The sequence below is a fragment of the Mustela lutreola genome, chromosome 10 (assembly GCF_030435805.1).
Source record: "Mustela lutreola isolate mMusLut2 chromosome 10, mMusLut2.pri, whole genome shotgun sequence".
Classification (NCBI taxonomy): Eukaryota; Metazoa; Chordata; class Mammalia; order Carnivora; family Mustelidae; genus Mustela; species Mustela lutreola.
This window is the reverse complement of record NC_081299.1, coordinates 100,199,698-100,213,913: the sequence shown is the minus strand read 5'-3', so window position 1 is coordinate 100,213,913 and position 14,216 is coordinate 100,199,698. Positions and strand designations below refer to the sequence as shown.

Sequence of the window (14,216 nt, the reverse complement as noted above, 5' to 3'; positions counted from 1 at the left end):
GGTAGGCTGCTCAGCCTGCGGGCCATAGGTAGCCAACTCCCGAGACGGTTTTGTTCTGTTGCCGAGGAGGACTGAAAACCCAAGATGCTGAAAGGAAAACCAGGTGCTTACATAGAATGGAAAAGTTAAAATCAGTGAATAAAAGTCAAGTTCTCCACTGAGTGTTAGAGAGTAAAATGGAACAAGTACATCATTGGAAAGAGAAGAGGTTTTGCGTAAAACGTCAATTGATTTGGGTGAACACAAATTTTATTCAGTTTGGAAAAGAGAAAAGATGACTTTGGGGTTTAGTTGCCTAAAAATTCGTGATGGGCCAAAGAGTGCAACGTGGCTTCTGAGAACATGTAGCGTGCTATATGAAGGCACAGGATCCGGAAGACACAAGGGGATGATCCCAGGGGATTAGAGCTGTGTCTGGCTGCATCCCTACTGGATTCCTCACACCTATCCTAGGCCCGGCACAAGGTGGTGCTCCCTGGGGAATAAGCGGTCCCAAGCTTGGCTCTGGGTGGCGCAGTTGGACATCTGCGTGTCTGCTCTATTGCCTTGTCTGGGCTGGATCCAAAGGTGAAGAAACAGCTGGTGAGCTCTGAGCGGAAAGGCGGGACCCAGGTGAGCAGAGAGGGAAGGAGTCAGGGGAGAGAGGACCCCAGGCAGAGGGCAGCACTAGAATCCGTTCTCATTATCTGATGGGTTTCGATTCTGCTCCCTTTTCCTTCAAAATCCCAATTAAAATACAGGTTTCGGGGGGGCAGGAGGCATCACACTTTCTAAGAAGTCTTACCTTTAGCTTTGTTTTCTGAAAAATATGCCACCCTCCCTTTGAGAAAAGAGACAAATGCATTGACACATTTAAGGAAACACTTGGGATATTTTAAATGAGCCAATAAAGGAAGATGAGCAGAAGGGACATGGAGGTCTACACTGGGAGTTCTCATAGCCTCCGATGCTCCCCTTGCAAAGGAACTAATTATGTTTGGAGAAGACATGTGTGCTTGATAAAATAATTAAAAATAAATTGCTCTCCTTGGAAATGCAAATTAGCGAGTGTTAAAGCAACCCCGTTGGTCATATAGATAATAAATAGATGGGTTTTCTCAAGTCTGTTAGGCTGCACTGATCGATTTCCAGTTCTGGTTCCAACAGGCCCAGAGCGGCTTCTGAAACAAAGGTGAGGAGATCTCAGGCCCACTGGGAACCGGGGTTGTATCCTGAGGGCCGATGTTGAAAACCTTAAGCCAGGACACTCCCGAACCACACCCCGCCCTACCCCCCCGACTATGCCTGGCTGAGAATAGGGGACCCCTGAGGAACCAGACTTGACCCACTGCTTCCCACGAGCTCCTAGCCGCTGCTGGGGGAGGACGGGGCAGGGGCACTGTTCCTCCTCCTCCCTCGATAACTACCGCAATGCCCTGAGCTACTACTAATGCTGTCTGGTCACAGAAAATAAGGCCTTGGCTCAGAGCCAGGACCCAGATGGATCTTTGGGCGTGGGGAGGAAGGGGAGGTATGAGGCCTCGGGGGGGCTGATCAGACCACTGTTACTGAAACAACAACAAAAAAAGTTTTCCCTTAGCAATGACCTAATGCTAATAGACAGAAGAAAGAAAGAAAGGGAGAGACAGACAGACAAAGGAAGGAAGGAAAGAAGGCAAAAGAAGAGAAGAGAAAAGAAAAGAAAAAGAGGAAGGGGGAGGGAGAGGAAGGAAAAGCAGCAGGAAGAAAGAAAGAGAGGCTAGGCTAGGGAAGGAAAGGAAGGGAGGAAAATAGAAACTCAGACTACAAAATGCTTTACAGCTTCATGGAAGGACCAATATTGATCAGGGACCCTCGACACAGAGTTTGTTCTTGCAAAGCATTCATAGATGGGATGAGGGAATGATGGGCGTTCTGCTTTGAGGGAAGTCACACTCACCTTGCAAGACAGATGGAATATGAATGAAGGGCACATCCCTAATACCCTTTTGCCTTGCTGACGTCAGGGCCCTTCCTGCGCCTGTAATCTGGGGGCAAAGGATGCCCAAGGCCAGCGTGACTGGACCACTCGGAGTGCTCTCCTGGGAGTCCGCGACATAAGGGAGGGAAAGGTAGCGGGTACTCTCACCGAGGCTTTGCTGTAGGATCTCAGCGAATACCCAAGAGGCTGTGTGAGGGAGGTTCTCTCCTTACAGACAGGGACCCTGAACCTCTGTGAGGTACTGCCAGTGAAAAACAGGGTAAATTGTCTAGCTCCTGGGAGGATACAAGGGGTAGATGAGGGCAACACGCAAAGAAACACTTCGTGGTGTGGGTCCCACAAACACGCTCAATGAACATTCCCTATGATTCCTAGGTAACTTGCCCAAGGTCATAGACACCAAGAAGGACCCAACCTGGATTCATTCACATTCACAAGCGGCTCAGTTCAATTCCAAAGCCCGCCCTTTCCCTGGGGCTGATGGACGCTCTCCGGATTCAATGGTCTTCCTCTTCCTCGTCCCTCTGGTTTATTGTCCAGTCTCCAGTCCCTTTCAAGTCCATCCAAAGGGACTTTTCTTTCTGTGCTTTTAGAATCATTGCCGACAACTTCCTGGCCTTGTGGCAGTAGCAGAAGAGAGCAATAAGCAGAAGAATCAACAGAATGCAGGGGAAGGCCAACAGGAAATAGAGTAAAGATGTCGAGGAGCAGATCCTGGAAGGAAGCGTGGGCTCTGCAATGAAAAGGAGAACCACCAAGAAGATGATCAGTCTCCAACTTCCCTGCAACAATCAACCATAAACGCCTGGGGGATTTATTGTGACAGGCAAATACGGGCAAGAACCGCGGCCCCCTCAGATCAGAGGAGGACAGAAAGAGGGAAGCAGTGGGGAGAGGAGAAGCCCAGAATGGTGCTTTTCCAGCCTCGCTGCCTTCACCCAGCAAGTTCCAACCACTGGGGTTCCCATGACCTACTTAAAACCAACAGCCTCGAAGAAAAGCAAAACAAAAAAGAAAACCTCTCCTTTAATCTTCTATCCTCAGAAAAGAGATCTATAATTCAGCCCTCGTTCTCAACTCTGTTGCTGGTCCTGAATTTTTAACTGAGTTATTCCCGCTGCTGCTTCTTGCGTGCGCGTGCACGCACTCTCACAACGTCTTGTCTTCCCACGACAGCACCCAGGGTGAGCAGCTCCCTCCCTTCCCCGCCCTCCAGATGGGTCTCCCCTGGGACACCCTCCTTTGGGCTCCTTTCCTGTGTTGCTCTCACGATTGCCTCCCTCTGGCGCACACACACACTCTATACCCGAATCCTCTGGGTCCTTCTGACCCAGCTCATATGACCCTCTTCCTCCCCAGGCTTATCTTCCTGCCTCAGGCATGGTCTTCCAAGGTCCTCTTCTCACATACCCCTTGGTGTAGATCTCTTTTGTTCCCCCTTAACCATCTCCTTGGTTTCATCCACCGTTACTTGAGCCTGCCTGAGAGTGTCATTTGGCCCCGTGTCCCCTGCAGTGTCCCACACACGTGCATGAGAGCTTTCGCCGATCTGAACTGAATGGGACTGATGGCAACCGGAGGCAAAGGATACTATATAAAGGCAGCCCGAAGCACATGACCGTCAGGCAGCTGCAGCCCGTGGGGAAGCCCCATCACACACAGACACACAGAGCACGCACGCGCCTCCCCAGAGTGATTCCCGGCCACGTGCCCAGGGAAGCAGAGGGACAGGACTGCAGACTTTCCCAGATTCCAGGAAGCCCCTCCCGGAATTCCTAGTCCAAGGACAGGGTTTACAGACTCTCCATGCAAAAAGACACAGGCTCAGAGAGATACCAGCTGCTAGATATAGTCTTCCATCTACATGTATTTATGACAGGATATTTGAAATCTGGGCTCTTCCGGAAAATCGGATGCTAATAGTAGTTGTGTTTTTATTGGAAAATTGTAATGACTATAAACACATTCTTCTTCAAAGGTGAAGTTACAGGATTCAAGGGATTATAGATTCTTAGAGATGTAAACAGCTTTACAGGTCATTTCCATCAACCTCTGCTGCAAGAAAATTCCTGTTTCCCGCATTGCTGATGCATCTTGCACTGAGAAGAACGTCTCTTTGGTGGAAGTCAAGAAAGAATCTAAACATTTGTCCAGCTCCTGCACTGTGAGCTCCTGAAGGACGGGGCCTACATCTGATGCATCTTTTTACTTTGTCCAGCACTTGGTCTGTGGGTCATCAATGGAAACTGATGAATGAATTAATTACATGAGTACATTGCACCCACAAAAACACAGGGGTGGCAGCCATCATGTTACAAAGAGTAAAGATCATCACTGAACATTAGACCGGCCGCAGCGCTCGGGACTCACAGGCTGCTACGGGGGTTTGTGGCCTGGATTTTCTCTGGTCTCATTTATATTCTCCAGCCTAATTTTTGTTTTCCTTTTTGAAAGGGTGGACAATGATAAAGCTGGATTTTTAAATCCTTATCACCCTCCCACTCTGTAGCCTACCTGACCCTTCTCTCCAAGGCCCTGCTTGACTACAGTAATTCTCCCAGCTCTTATGTGAATGTATTTGAAGGCACTGGGATAAGGAGGAGTTATAGATAGACATGCTGAAAGAGAATGGAGCTGCAGGGAACAGTGGGTAGGAGTACGGGGTTTGACACTTCGCACTACTCATACACAGGGTAGGGACTGACTACCATCCCCAAGAGACCTGGGTTCACATTCTAGCTCTTCAACTTACTGATATTGACATTAAACAAATTACTTATCCTCAACAGTGATTAGTTTCCTCATCGATCCAATGGGGATAATAATTTCTAGAGTTGTGATGAGATAATGCATAATAAGTTATTTAACAGAGTGCCCAGCACACTTGTTGAGTCAGCAAGAAATAAATGTTAGTTGGAAGGCTAGTGAGGATGTTAGGATGTTAGGAAAAATGATGGGCAACTTCTCTCAGGAGATGGGACAGAAAACAGGGCTGGACCAACTGAGTCCTCACACGGGTCACCCACCTGGCCATGTTCTCCCACAGGCCAAGACTCTCCCTTAAATCTCTGGTCCCTCTGTCTCCACGACTGGGTGACAGTCCACTGAGAGTCTAAAGACTACTTAGTAGGAGACTCTGACTTCTCTTCCCAGTCATGGGTGTCAGAGAACTGGAAGGTGAGAGTCTACCTTGGTCTCACCGTTGTTAGACGATGGTATGATCATGAGGGCTAGCATACAGAAGGGGGAAAGAAATCTGGTACTTGGTTTTTTCTGCCACTGAGACTCTAACCTTCAGCATGAAGGGACTGCCAGAGGGCTTGACTGTCTTAATGGGGAGGAGGCTACTCTGTTTGGAGCAATCTGCCATCAAAGGATGGTAAAGTGTGCTCTTCACAGTGCTGAATTGGCCAACAGCTAGCGACTGTCAGCTCCAGTGCTTCTAAATTACCTCTCCTGGGAAGGCAGGGTTTGCTCTGGATCCCACGATCACCATTTCGAACCATCTGCCTCTTACCCCTATTGGGATTAGAATTAGTGACATTCTAAACCGTTAAGGTTCGGCATTTTTAATCAATCCAAGTAAGTGCCCCATGCTCAAAGTACAAGTTCTGCAAGGCAGGGCCAAAAATGTAATGAGACTACTTCATCACCAGCTCCAGTTAATAACTGTCTTCCACCCACAGCCAAACATGCCAAGAGGAGCACTCCTTTTCGCTAGGGCTTCAGAAATATGTACTTCAGCAGAAGAAAGATACAAGATAACGATGGGGGCTATCAACTCCTCCCCCACCTCCCACCAAGACTTTGGCAACTGTCTATGCCAAGTGTGGCCATGTGAGAGAGTTGGCTCCTGTCCAACAATAAAAGTAGGGTTAGGGAACCTGATACGAGTGCATCCCGGAACCACTGGTGCCTGACAGCATCCTGTTTCCTTTGAAGACTTGCTTGCTCCTTCTTTCATCAAGCATTTGTGAAGTGCTACATGCCAGACATTGTTGGAGGCATTAGGGTAGCATGGGTAAATTCTATGGTCATTCCAGAAACTTCAGTGCGGTAGGGGCACATATCTCCTTTGAAGGTTCACTTTCTAAGTATATCCTTACCCAAATAGAAGTTGGGGAATAGGAACAAACACCATATAATTAGAACTAATCCAGTCCCCAGGAAGCCTTATAGTCTTGCCTGTTAATTAATCCCAGCAAATTCTGTAGAATAAGACATTTATGTCTGGGTTCTGAGGGTGAGATAAAAAGATGAAGATATCTCCAGGCCCTACATTGGCATGGTCAAAGAGAAGAAAGTAAGATGGAGAAGAAGATGAGAGGTCCATTCCCCCAGGGAATTCCTCTTAATTTTTTTCTGTCTTCATTTGAGCCACATGCCCCACAGTTTTATTAGGTGGTCCTAAACTACCCAACCTGACATTGCCACACAGAGGTGGTGGAAAAACCACCAAAGAAGTGAGAATTGCTAGCATGTTAGATCTGATCTGGACTTTATTAATACATAAGCAGGTCCTTACAAGGAGTGTGATTACACTGTGATTTGGTAAGACCTTGAGCATCTCTACTTGCTAGGCATTGCGCTGTGTTAGGAATGAGACACTCAGTCTGTGCCTTCTCAGAATGTACGGTCTGACGGTGTGGATAGATGTTAGCCAGGTGTGATAACTAAGAGAACAAGGCAAATCACAGATCGTGGCAGTTATACTTGGAGGTAGAGGATTCATGGATGTTGACCAGAGAAAGATGACATGGGAGAACATTCCAGACAGGAGGTGGTCTGTGTTGATGCAAGGTGTTGGACTATTGGTCTACTCTCTTCTGATCTTTCCCTTTGTCCTTGCCACTGCCTCTTTCCCCTCCAGAATGTAAAGGTTCTCAAGTCTCTACCACCTCCAAACCAACACGGAACAAAGTAAAAGTTCATTGACACCTCTCACCACTCGTTATTTCCTTTCTTGTCCTTTACATCAAAGTTCTTGAAAGTGTAATCTGTATCTGCTGTGTCCACTTTCTCACTGCAGTCTGAATTTTCTCATTACTTGTCTACAATGGCCCTATAGTGTGAAATCCAAAGGATATTTCCCCATTCTTATCTTCATTGATTTCTCTGAAATAGTTGAGTCTGTTGGCTTTCCCTTCCTTCTTGATACCCTCTCTGCTTTTGGTTTCTACAGTACCACTCCTACCTCTTAGCTACTCCTTTCCTTCCCCTTCACAGGCTCCTCTTCTGCACTGATCAACAGTGATAGATCTCAGGAGTCCCTCATGGGACACCATTATTGGCTATAAGTTGATGCCTTCTAATCTACAACTCTGGCAAAGATCTCACTTGGAAGTCCCCATGTCTATTGGGTAGAACTCTTCCGATAATTTACACGTACTCCAAACTCAATTCCAGCTCAGTTTATTAAAAATTGAACTAATTTCCCCTTCACACTTTTCTCCTATACCCACTAGAAATTTGATATTCATCCTTGGTTCTTCCCTTCTGCTCATGTACCCTTCAGTGTCTAACTCCTGAAGATGACGCCTCTCAACACTGAATGCCTGCCCTTCTCTCAACCCTTGTGTGTACTGCCTTAATTTAGGCCTTCATCTTGTCTCACCTGGGTTCCTACAATCAATTTCAAATGGTTCTCCCTTCTCTGTGTCTGCCTCCCTTCCAGTTCATCTTTAACACAGCTCCAAATGGGAGCTTTCTAAAATGCAAATCTCATGCTGTCCCTCCCCTGCCTGAACTTGTTTGCTGACACTCTACAACGTTCATGAATAAGTTCACCTTCCCCTTTGATATCCATACCCTCTCCATCTCACTAACTTCATCTCTGTCCCTTGTGCAACAGCTTTTAATATCATCTTGCGTAGTTTTTCCTTTTCCTAAAATATCTTCTCTTCCTTTCTCTTGCATACCCCAAGGAACTTTCTGGATCTCCTCCCCACACAGCCCTTTATCCCAGCCCTGCCTCTGTTCCTTCATCCCGAGGCTGCTGCTTTGATGACTGCTATCATTTTGGACTTCAAGTCTCCCATCGGAATCTGAGCTCTTTGGGAAAAGACTCTGTAATTCACATTTTTGTATTTTCAGATCCTCACATAGTTACTTATTGAACAACTTAAAATATTTTGTCACATATATGGATATATCCATTCGTGTGTGTGTGTGTGTGTGTGTGTGTGTGTAGCACGTTTGGTGGCATTAGGGGATAGAGAATTAACATTTCTTGACCACTTACAATATTCTAGGAACCATGTTACTTTATGCACATTTGTATTATTATCCTCAATTTATGAGTAAGCTGAGGCTCACAGAGGTTAAATAACCAGGGTATGAGTTTGTAGGTAGGTAGTAGGGCTGTGATCTGAGCCTAGGCTTGTCTGATTCCGAACCCCAAGATTTTTCATACCCGCTCCTCCACTGCCTCCACAACTCTGCAACTCCCAGAAAGGAACAGCCAGGTAGAGGAAGCAAGATCCTGTAATTGAGGATTTACTTGGGAACCCTTAAATGTGGTTATAAAAAACCCTCAGCTGATTGTGGCACAGGCTTTCAAGCTTCTTCACCTGTAAGGAATACAAAGACGACCTAATTTTTAACATTTTCTTTCCAGAGTTCATCTTTTTTAAAACCTCTCACCTGATTTAGAAGGATTCCACAAAGATTAACAGTATATATACATATGCTGTGAAGGATCCCATCTGTCTCAGAGGAGATGTGCTTTTTAGTCACAGAATAGGTACATTTTATACTTGTTATCTATTTATGCTGCTACCAAAACCCCCTGATGCTATAGGGTCTGCGGATTCCAGTGAGAAAACAGGTACGGAATGTGCTCAGGGTTGTGGGACTTCCCATAATTGTTAGACTAGAAGAAAAGCCAAGAGGAAGAAAAATTCTCTCTGGACACTTGGGAGAAAAGTTCTGCTGAAGAATGGTCAGGGAAGGGATGATGGAGCCCCAGGGAACAAATCAGGTAATTGGCTTCCTCTCCAGAAGCTTGGCCGGGGCTGGGTTCCAACTAACCCTACTTCAAAGAAGTGGACACCTTTCTGGGCAGCACCTTTTCTCCATGCTAAGGACCATCACCCAAGCTAGCTGGTGTTTTAGGAATGTGACCTTTCATTGATCCTTCTTACCCTTCCTGGTGTAGGACACCGAGACCTCTCCAGTGTCCCTTTCCCAGTGTAAGTTCAGCTAATAGCTCACTTCTCAGCCTCACCTTAAACCCTGCCATAAAGGAGCGGCTCAGAGATGAGCTTGGCTACATCAGGCAGCACAGTGATCACCAGGGAAGATTCACGGGTCTGGCTGGCAAAACAGTTGCTTTCATGAACAAATGCTTCGTGAATGTCTATTACATGCTCGGCACCAGGTTGGCTGGAAGGATGCTGTCCTCTCTTTCACAACCACTTATTCCACATCCCACCTGAAGCTGTGCACTGAGTAGGATGGTCTTCCTACATAGAGAATGGCCAGGCTGTGGCCAAGGTCTTTCAGGAGCTACCCTCCTTGTCGACCCTGTGAATGAGTTCTGTGGGGCACACTTCCTCCTTCGATGCCTTGCAAGCTGTCATTAGGAGACACACATCAAACGACTATCATTATCAAAATCCTGCTAATCTGTTGAACATATAGAGTGATAAGAAGCTGGGCACTTATTAATTGAGAAAGGTTTCATTTTGTTTTTGAGGTGGGGAGCATTTAGATGTAGTTGACTTGGGTTCAACCCAATGAAACCTCAAGTCACTATACCCCTACCCCTCACTCTGACTCCCACTGCAGACCTGAGCCTTCTGAGAGTGGAGAATCAGCCAAGGGGTAAGGATGTCTACTGTGAACATTATTTTGTTCTTTGAAAGGGTACGAAGTTGATGGTTTTTGTGTGTCTGTTTATTTGTTTGTTTGGGAGGGTAAGGGGGGAAGTGGGCCAGATGCCCCTGACATTTAAATGTCAATGCCAAAAACTCTTGTAGACCTTGTCAGTCCAAATGAGGAAAGGAAATTGGCACTGAGAGAAATGGCAGAGTCACTTTCTTTAGGGAATCTGTAAATTGTTTTCAGCAAAACATAACTGAGAGGGAAAGCGTAAGAGAGGAGACCAAGATTCTCCTGACCACGGGCCAGGACAGATTAGCCCCTTGTTACCTGAAGGCAGCACTGTGAGCACCATATGCTGTGACTCGTCTGAGGCTTGCTTGACCCACTTGCTTGGGTTGCCATGCAGCTGCCACTCGGCCACTCTGCACCAGTAGAGCCCAGCATCCTCCATCTCTACCCAATGAAGCTGCAGGACAAACTCTGTAGAGGATGAACGGTAACAGACCAGAGGCCTCCTGAGCTCCTCTTCGCCATACTCCAGCAAGCCATCATGCTGCAGGTGCACCAGCATTTTCGTTCCAGAATTTTCCCTGTTCCGGTACCACATCACAGAGAACAGGGAAGCTGAGCTGCCAGGACTCTCCAGGCTGCAGCGGATGGCCACCTGGCTGTGCTCGGTAGCATTCTCTGTCCTGTACTCTTTGGACACACGTACTTTACTTCCTAGGAAATAAAATGGCAATATGTTCGAGAAGAATCCAGATTTTTAGTTCGGATACTGTGTCTGAAAAATGTAGTTTTCACTGAGGAGATGCCGTCTTAAAATCCTTAGACATCAGGTCTTTCATCTGTAACATGTTTTTCCTTGACCTCTGTTCCTCCTCCACATTTGCTAGAACATTCTGTGCTAAGACTCAAACAGGCCATTTTCCTTCTTCAGCCTTATCTCTTGTCTGTTGAAAACCTGCCCCAGAAACCTCCTAGCTTCAGTGGGTGTTCTGCCCTGCTGCTTTTACCCCTCCCCGGTCAACTCTTTCCTCTGCTTCCCAGAGGGATCCTTCAAAACTTCCAGCCATCCTCTCAAGCTGTGTATGGCACCAGTGCCCCTCGTTCTTAGCAGATTACCCTCCTCCCATACGCCCACACATCATCTCAGTTCTAGGGGCAAGGAAAGAGGAGGCTATCAGAGAGAATGAACATGTTTATACAAGTGTTAGACTACCATTCAAGGAGACACTAAATTACTGGATTAGACTAAGCTGTTTTTTTTATTATGTTCAATTAGCCAATGTATCATTAGTTTTTGACACAGTGTCCAACGATTCACCAGTTGACTAAGTTTTTTTTTTTTTTTTAAAGAATTTATTTATTTATTTGACAGAGAGAGATCACAAGCAGGCAGAGAGGCAGGCAGAGAGAGAGGAGGAAGCAGGCTCCCCGCTGAGCAGAGAGCCCGATGCGGGGCTCGATCCCAGGACCCTGGGATCATGACCTGAGCCGAAGGCAGTAGCTTAACCCACTGAGCCACCCAGGCACCCCCAGTTGACTAAGTTTTAAACAGATTTTGACATTTACTTTTTAAACATTCCCCTCCTAACCAGCAGGTGAGAACTTCGAAGGCCAGAATAGTCACAAACAAAATATAGAAATTATAGTACACACTAAATTTTCGACTCTACTACAAACACATTTATTAAACTGTCTTTAAAAGAATGACTTCAGGGGCACCTGGGTGGCTCAGTGGGTTAGGCCTCTGCCCTTGGCTCAGTTCATGATCTCAGGGTCCTGGGATTGAGCCCCACATTGGGCTCTCTGCTCGGTGGGGAACCTGCTAGCCCCCTGCCTCTCTGCCTTCTTGTGATCTCTCTCTCTGTCAAATAAATAAATAAAATCTTTAAAAAAAAAAAAAAAGAATAACTTAAAGAATGACTTCAGGGCACCTGGGTGGCTTAGTCAGTTAAGCATCTGCCTTTGGCTCAGATCATGATCACAGGGTCCTGAGATCGAGTCCCCCATCGGGGTCCCTGCTCAGCGGGAAGTCTGCTTGTCTCTCTTCCTTGGTCTCTCCTCCTGCCCATGTTCTCTCTCTCTTTCAAATAAATAAATACATACATAAATATCTTTTAAAAAATAAAATAAATAAAAGAATAACTTTATCTGATCCTGTATCTGTTGCTGTTATTGTTACCACCTTGACTCTCTCCTTCCCTTCATGGCAAAGTATGTGATAGATTAGTTTATATGATAGTGTCTCTGCTTCCTCATCTCTAATTCCTCCCTACTGGACTACAATCAGTCTTCCAGTCATGCTCTGGCTAAGATGCTCAGTATGGGCCCAATTTCTTAGCTCAAGACACTTTGTCTTGTTGTCCTCTCTGTGTGTTTTATCCCTGAAGTCCATTTTCTTCTTAAGTCCTCTCCTCTTTTGATTTCAGAGAAAATGTCTCTCCTACAATTCTGACCACTCCTTCGCAGTACCTTTCCCTGGGGCCTCTTCCTTAACTCACACCCCACACCAGGGTGCACGGTTGGCCACGCCCACCCACAGATACGTTTTGTTTGACACCCTCAGAATTTGAAAAGAACTCGGATTCCTTGCGTACATTCTCCAATCGAGCGATGTCACACAAGAAAGATTTTAGGTATTTCTTGATATACTAAAAGATCAGACAATACTGAGCCCACATTTCTGGATGGGAAGTGTTTGCTAGCTTGAGCTAAGGAGTGGCTGCCTCCTTAAAAAGGGTGCGCATACACTGTCAAGATCTGGCTTGGGCAAATGGGAGAAAGGGCTGCCAGCCACACAGATGGAGAGTGTTAAAGTATGCACGGGTCTCGTGGGATGGCAAGGATGATAATGCAATTTGGGACCTGCTGAGTGTAAGGGTCTCAAGGGCATCCAAGTAGAAATGTACAATAGCCAGTTGGGTAGAAAGATTTGGAGCTAAACATCAAGACTGAGAGCAATTTCATCGAAGGTGGTAGTTGAAACCAAGGAAGAATTGAAGAAGTTCTGAAGCAAGCAGAGAATAAGAAGACAAAGGGGCCCAGGATCTGTCCCTGAGGAACACCCACATTTAGCAGGGAGAAGAAGCGCCTGAAGAACATGGAGAAGTGGAAGCAGAGCAGCAGGAAGAGATCCCAACGCTAAGCTATTGTCTTGCTCTGCTGCCCCCAAAAGAGAGTAAGCTCCTTAAGGCAAGAGCTGTGCCTTATTCCTCTTGGTATCTCTAAACGTTCATTATAATCTTATTTTTGGATGTTACGTTGCAAATAAAATTTTAAGCACCACTTATTTGCATTGTGCTCTTGGATCTCAGCCAGTTCCCAAACCTTCGCTGTGACATTCATTTAATTTTAATAAACATTGGAGGTGACCTAACTAACACCGAGTGATCTAATGAACCCTGCCCACATTTCAACCACAGCACTCCTAGACCAATGCAAATGGATGGAACTTCTATTACATCTTTAAAGATCTCCTGAGGAAGAGGAGACTCCCTCAGTAAGCCATTCCAACAGTTAACTACTCTTATTCGCCTTATGTTTAGGCAGCCAAATGTTGAAAAGCAATTTCTCCACACATCCCTATAGAGTTGTACAGTTTCTGTTCACAGTGGGAGAAATATGCTTCGTATTACTCTTTCTTTGCCAAATTACAGTAGAGCCCCACTGGAATGACACAGCTTGTTATTACAGAGATCTAGAGATACAACACGCTACGTAGCTCCAGAGACCAGGCTGCCAGGCTGATAAGCACCAAAGGGATCTAGTCCTCATCCAAGCACCTTGAAGCCACGGACTGATTCACCTTAAGTGATACCTGCTTTCTCTGCTGGACTACCAGGTCCTGCATTCATTGTGTAGGTAGACACTCTTCCTATGACCCTGGGTCATAGTTCTACCTTCACATAACCACTCTAGAGAAAAGCTGCCCAAGAAAAGATGGAAATCCTATTGAAAGACATGTAAGAATACACTTGCAAGGTTTACCTGTGGGCCTGAGTTTCAATTCTGTCAGACCCGACTTCTTTTCTCCAAGTTTGTGCCAAGTGCCATTTGTAGACAAGAGCCATTCCTCCACAGTGCAGTGGTACTTGCCCTGATCGCTGTCTTCCACATTCAAAATGTGTAGCTGAAACAAGTCTTGGGAAACTTTCTCGGGGTAGAATTTTTGTTTTCTCCTTGGGGTGTGAAATTCATCCCCATATTTTACAACATTGGTTTGGTCCATTTGCAGGATCCTCAGCCAGATTGCGTTAGTGGAACTGGGAAAGAAGTACCAAATGACGGCTAACTGAAGGTCTCCAGTGGACTGGGACAAGATGCTACATTCTATGTTGGTGTTGGAGTTGATGAGGATCTCTCGGACTTGACTGCTTGAGTTCACTTGCAGCTTGCTCTCTAAATTAAAAGAATGGTGACAGTAACT

At 46.1% G+C, this 14,216-nt stretch overlaps 1 protein-coding gene across 3 annotated transcripts in view; it reads right to left on the bottom strand.

Moving 5' to 3' along the window:
- Window positions 1-231: 231 nt before the first annotated feature.
- CD101 (CD101 molecule) overlaps window positions 232-14,216 on the bottom strand; it is a 37,011-nt gene continuing 23,026 nt past the window's right edge. Inside the window, exons 7-10 of one of the 3 annotated variants that reach the window (XR_009345139.1) lie at window positions 13,778-14,188; window positions 10,112-10,507; window positions 2,376-2,693; window positions 232-1,160 (exon numbers count right to left, since the gene is read on the bottom strand). Coding sequence is in view for 2 of the 3 variants with exons in the window: in XM_059136306.1 (XP_058992289.1) it covers window positions 2,458-2,693; window positions 10,112-10,507; window positions 13,778-14,188 (1,043 nt within the window). In the remaining variant the exon portion in view is untranslated. The other 2 variants (XM_059136306.1, XM_059136308.1) reach the window with 2 other exon arrangements.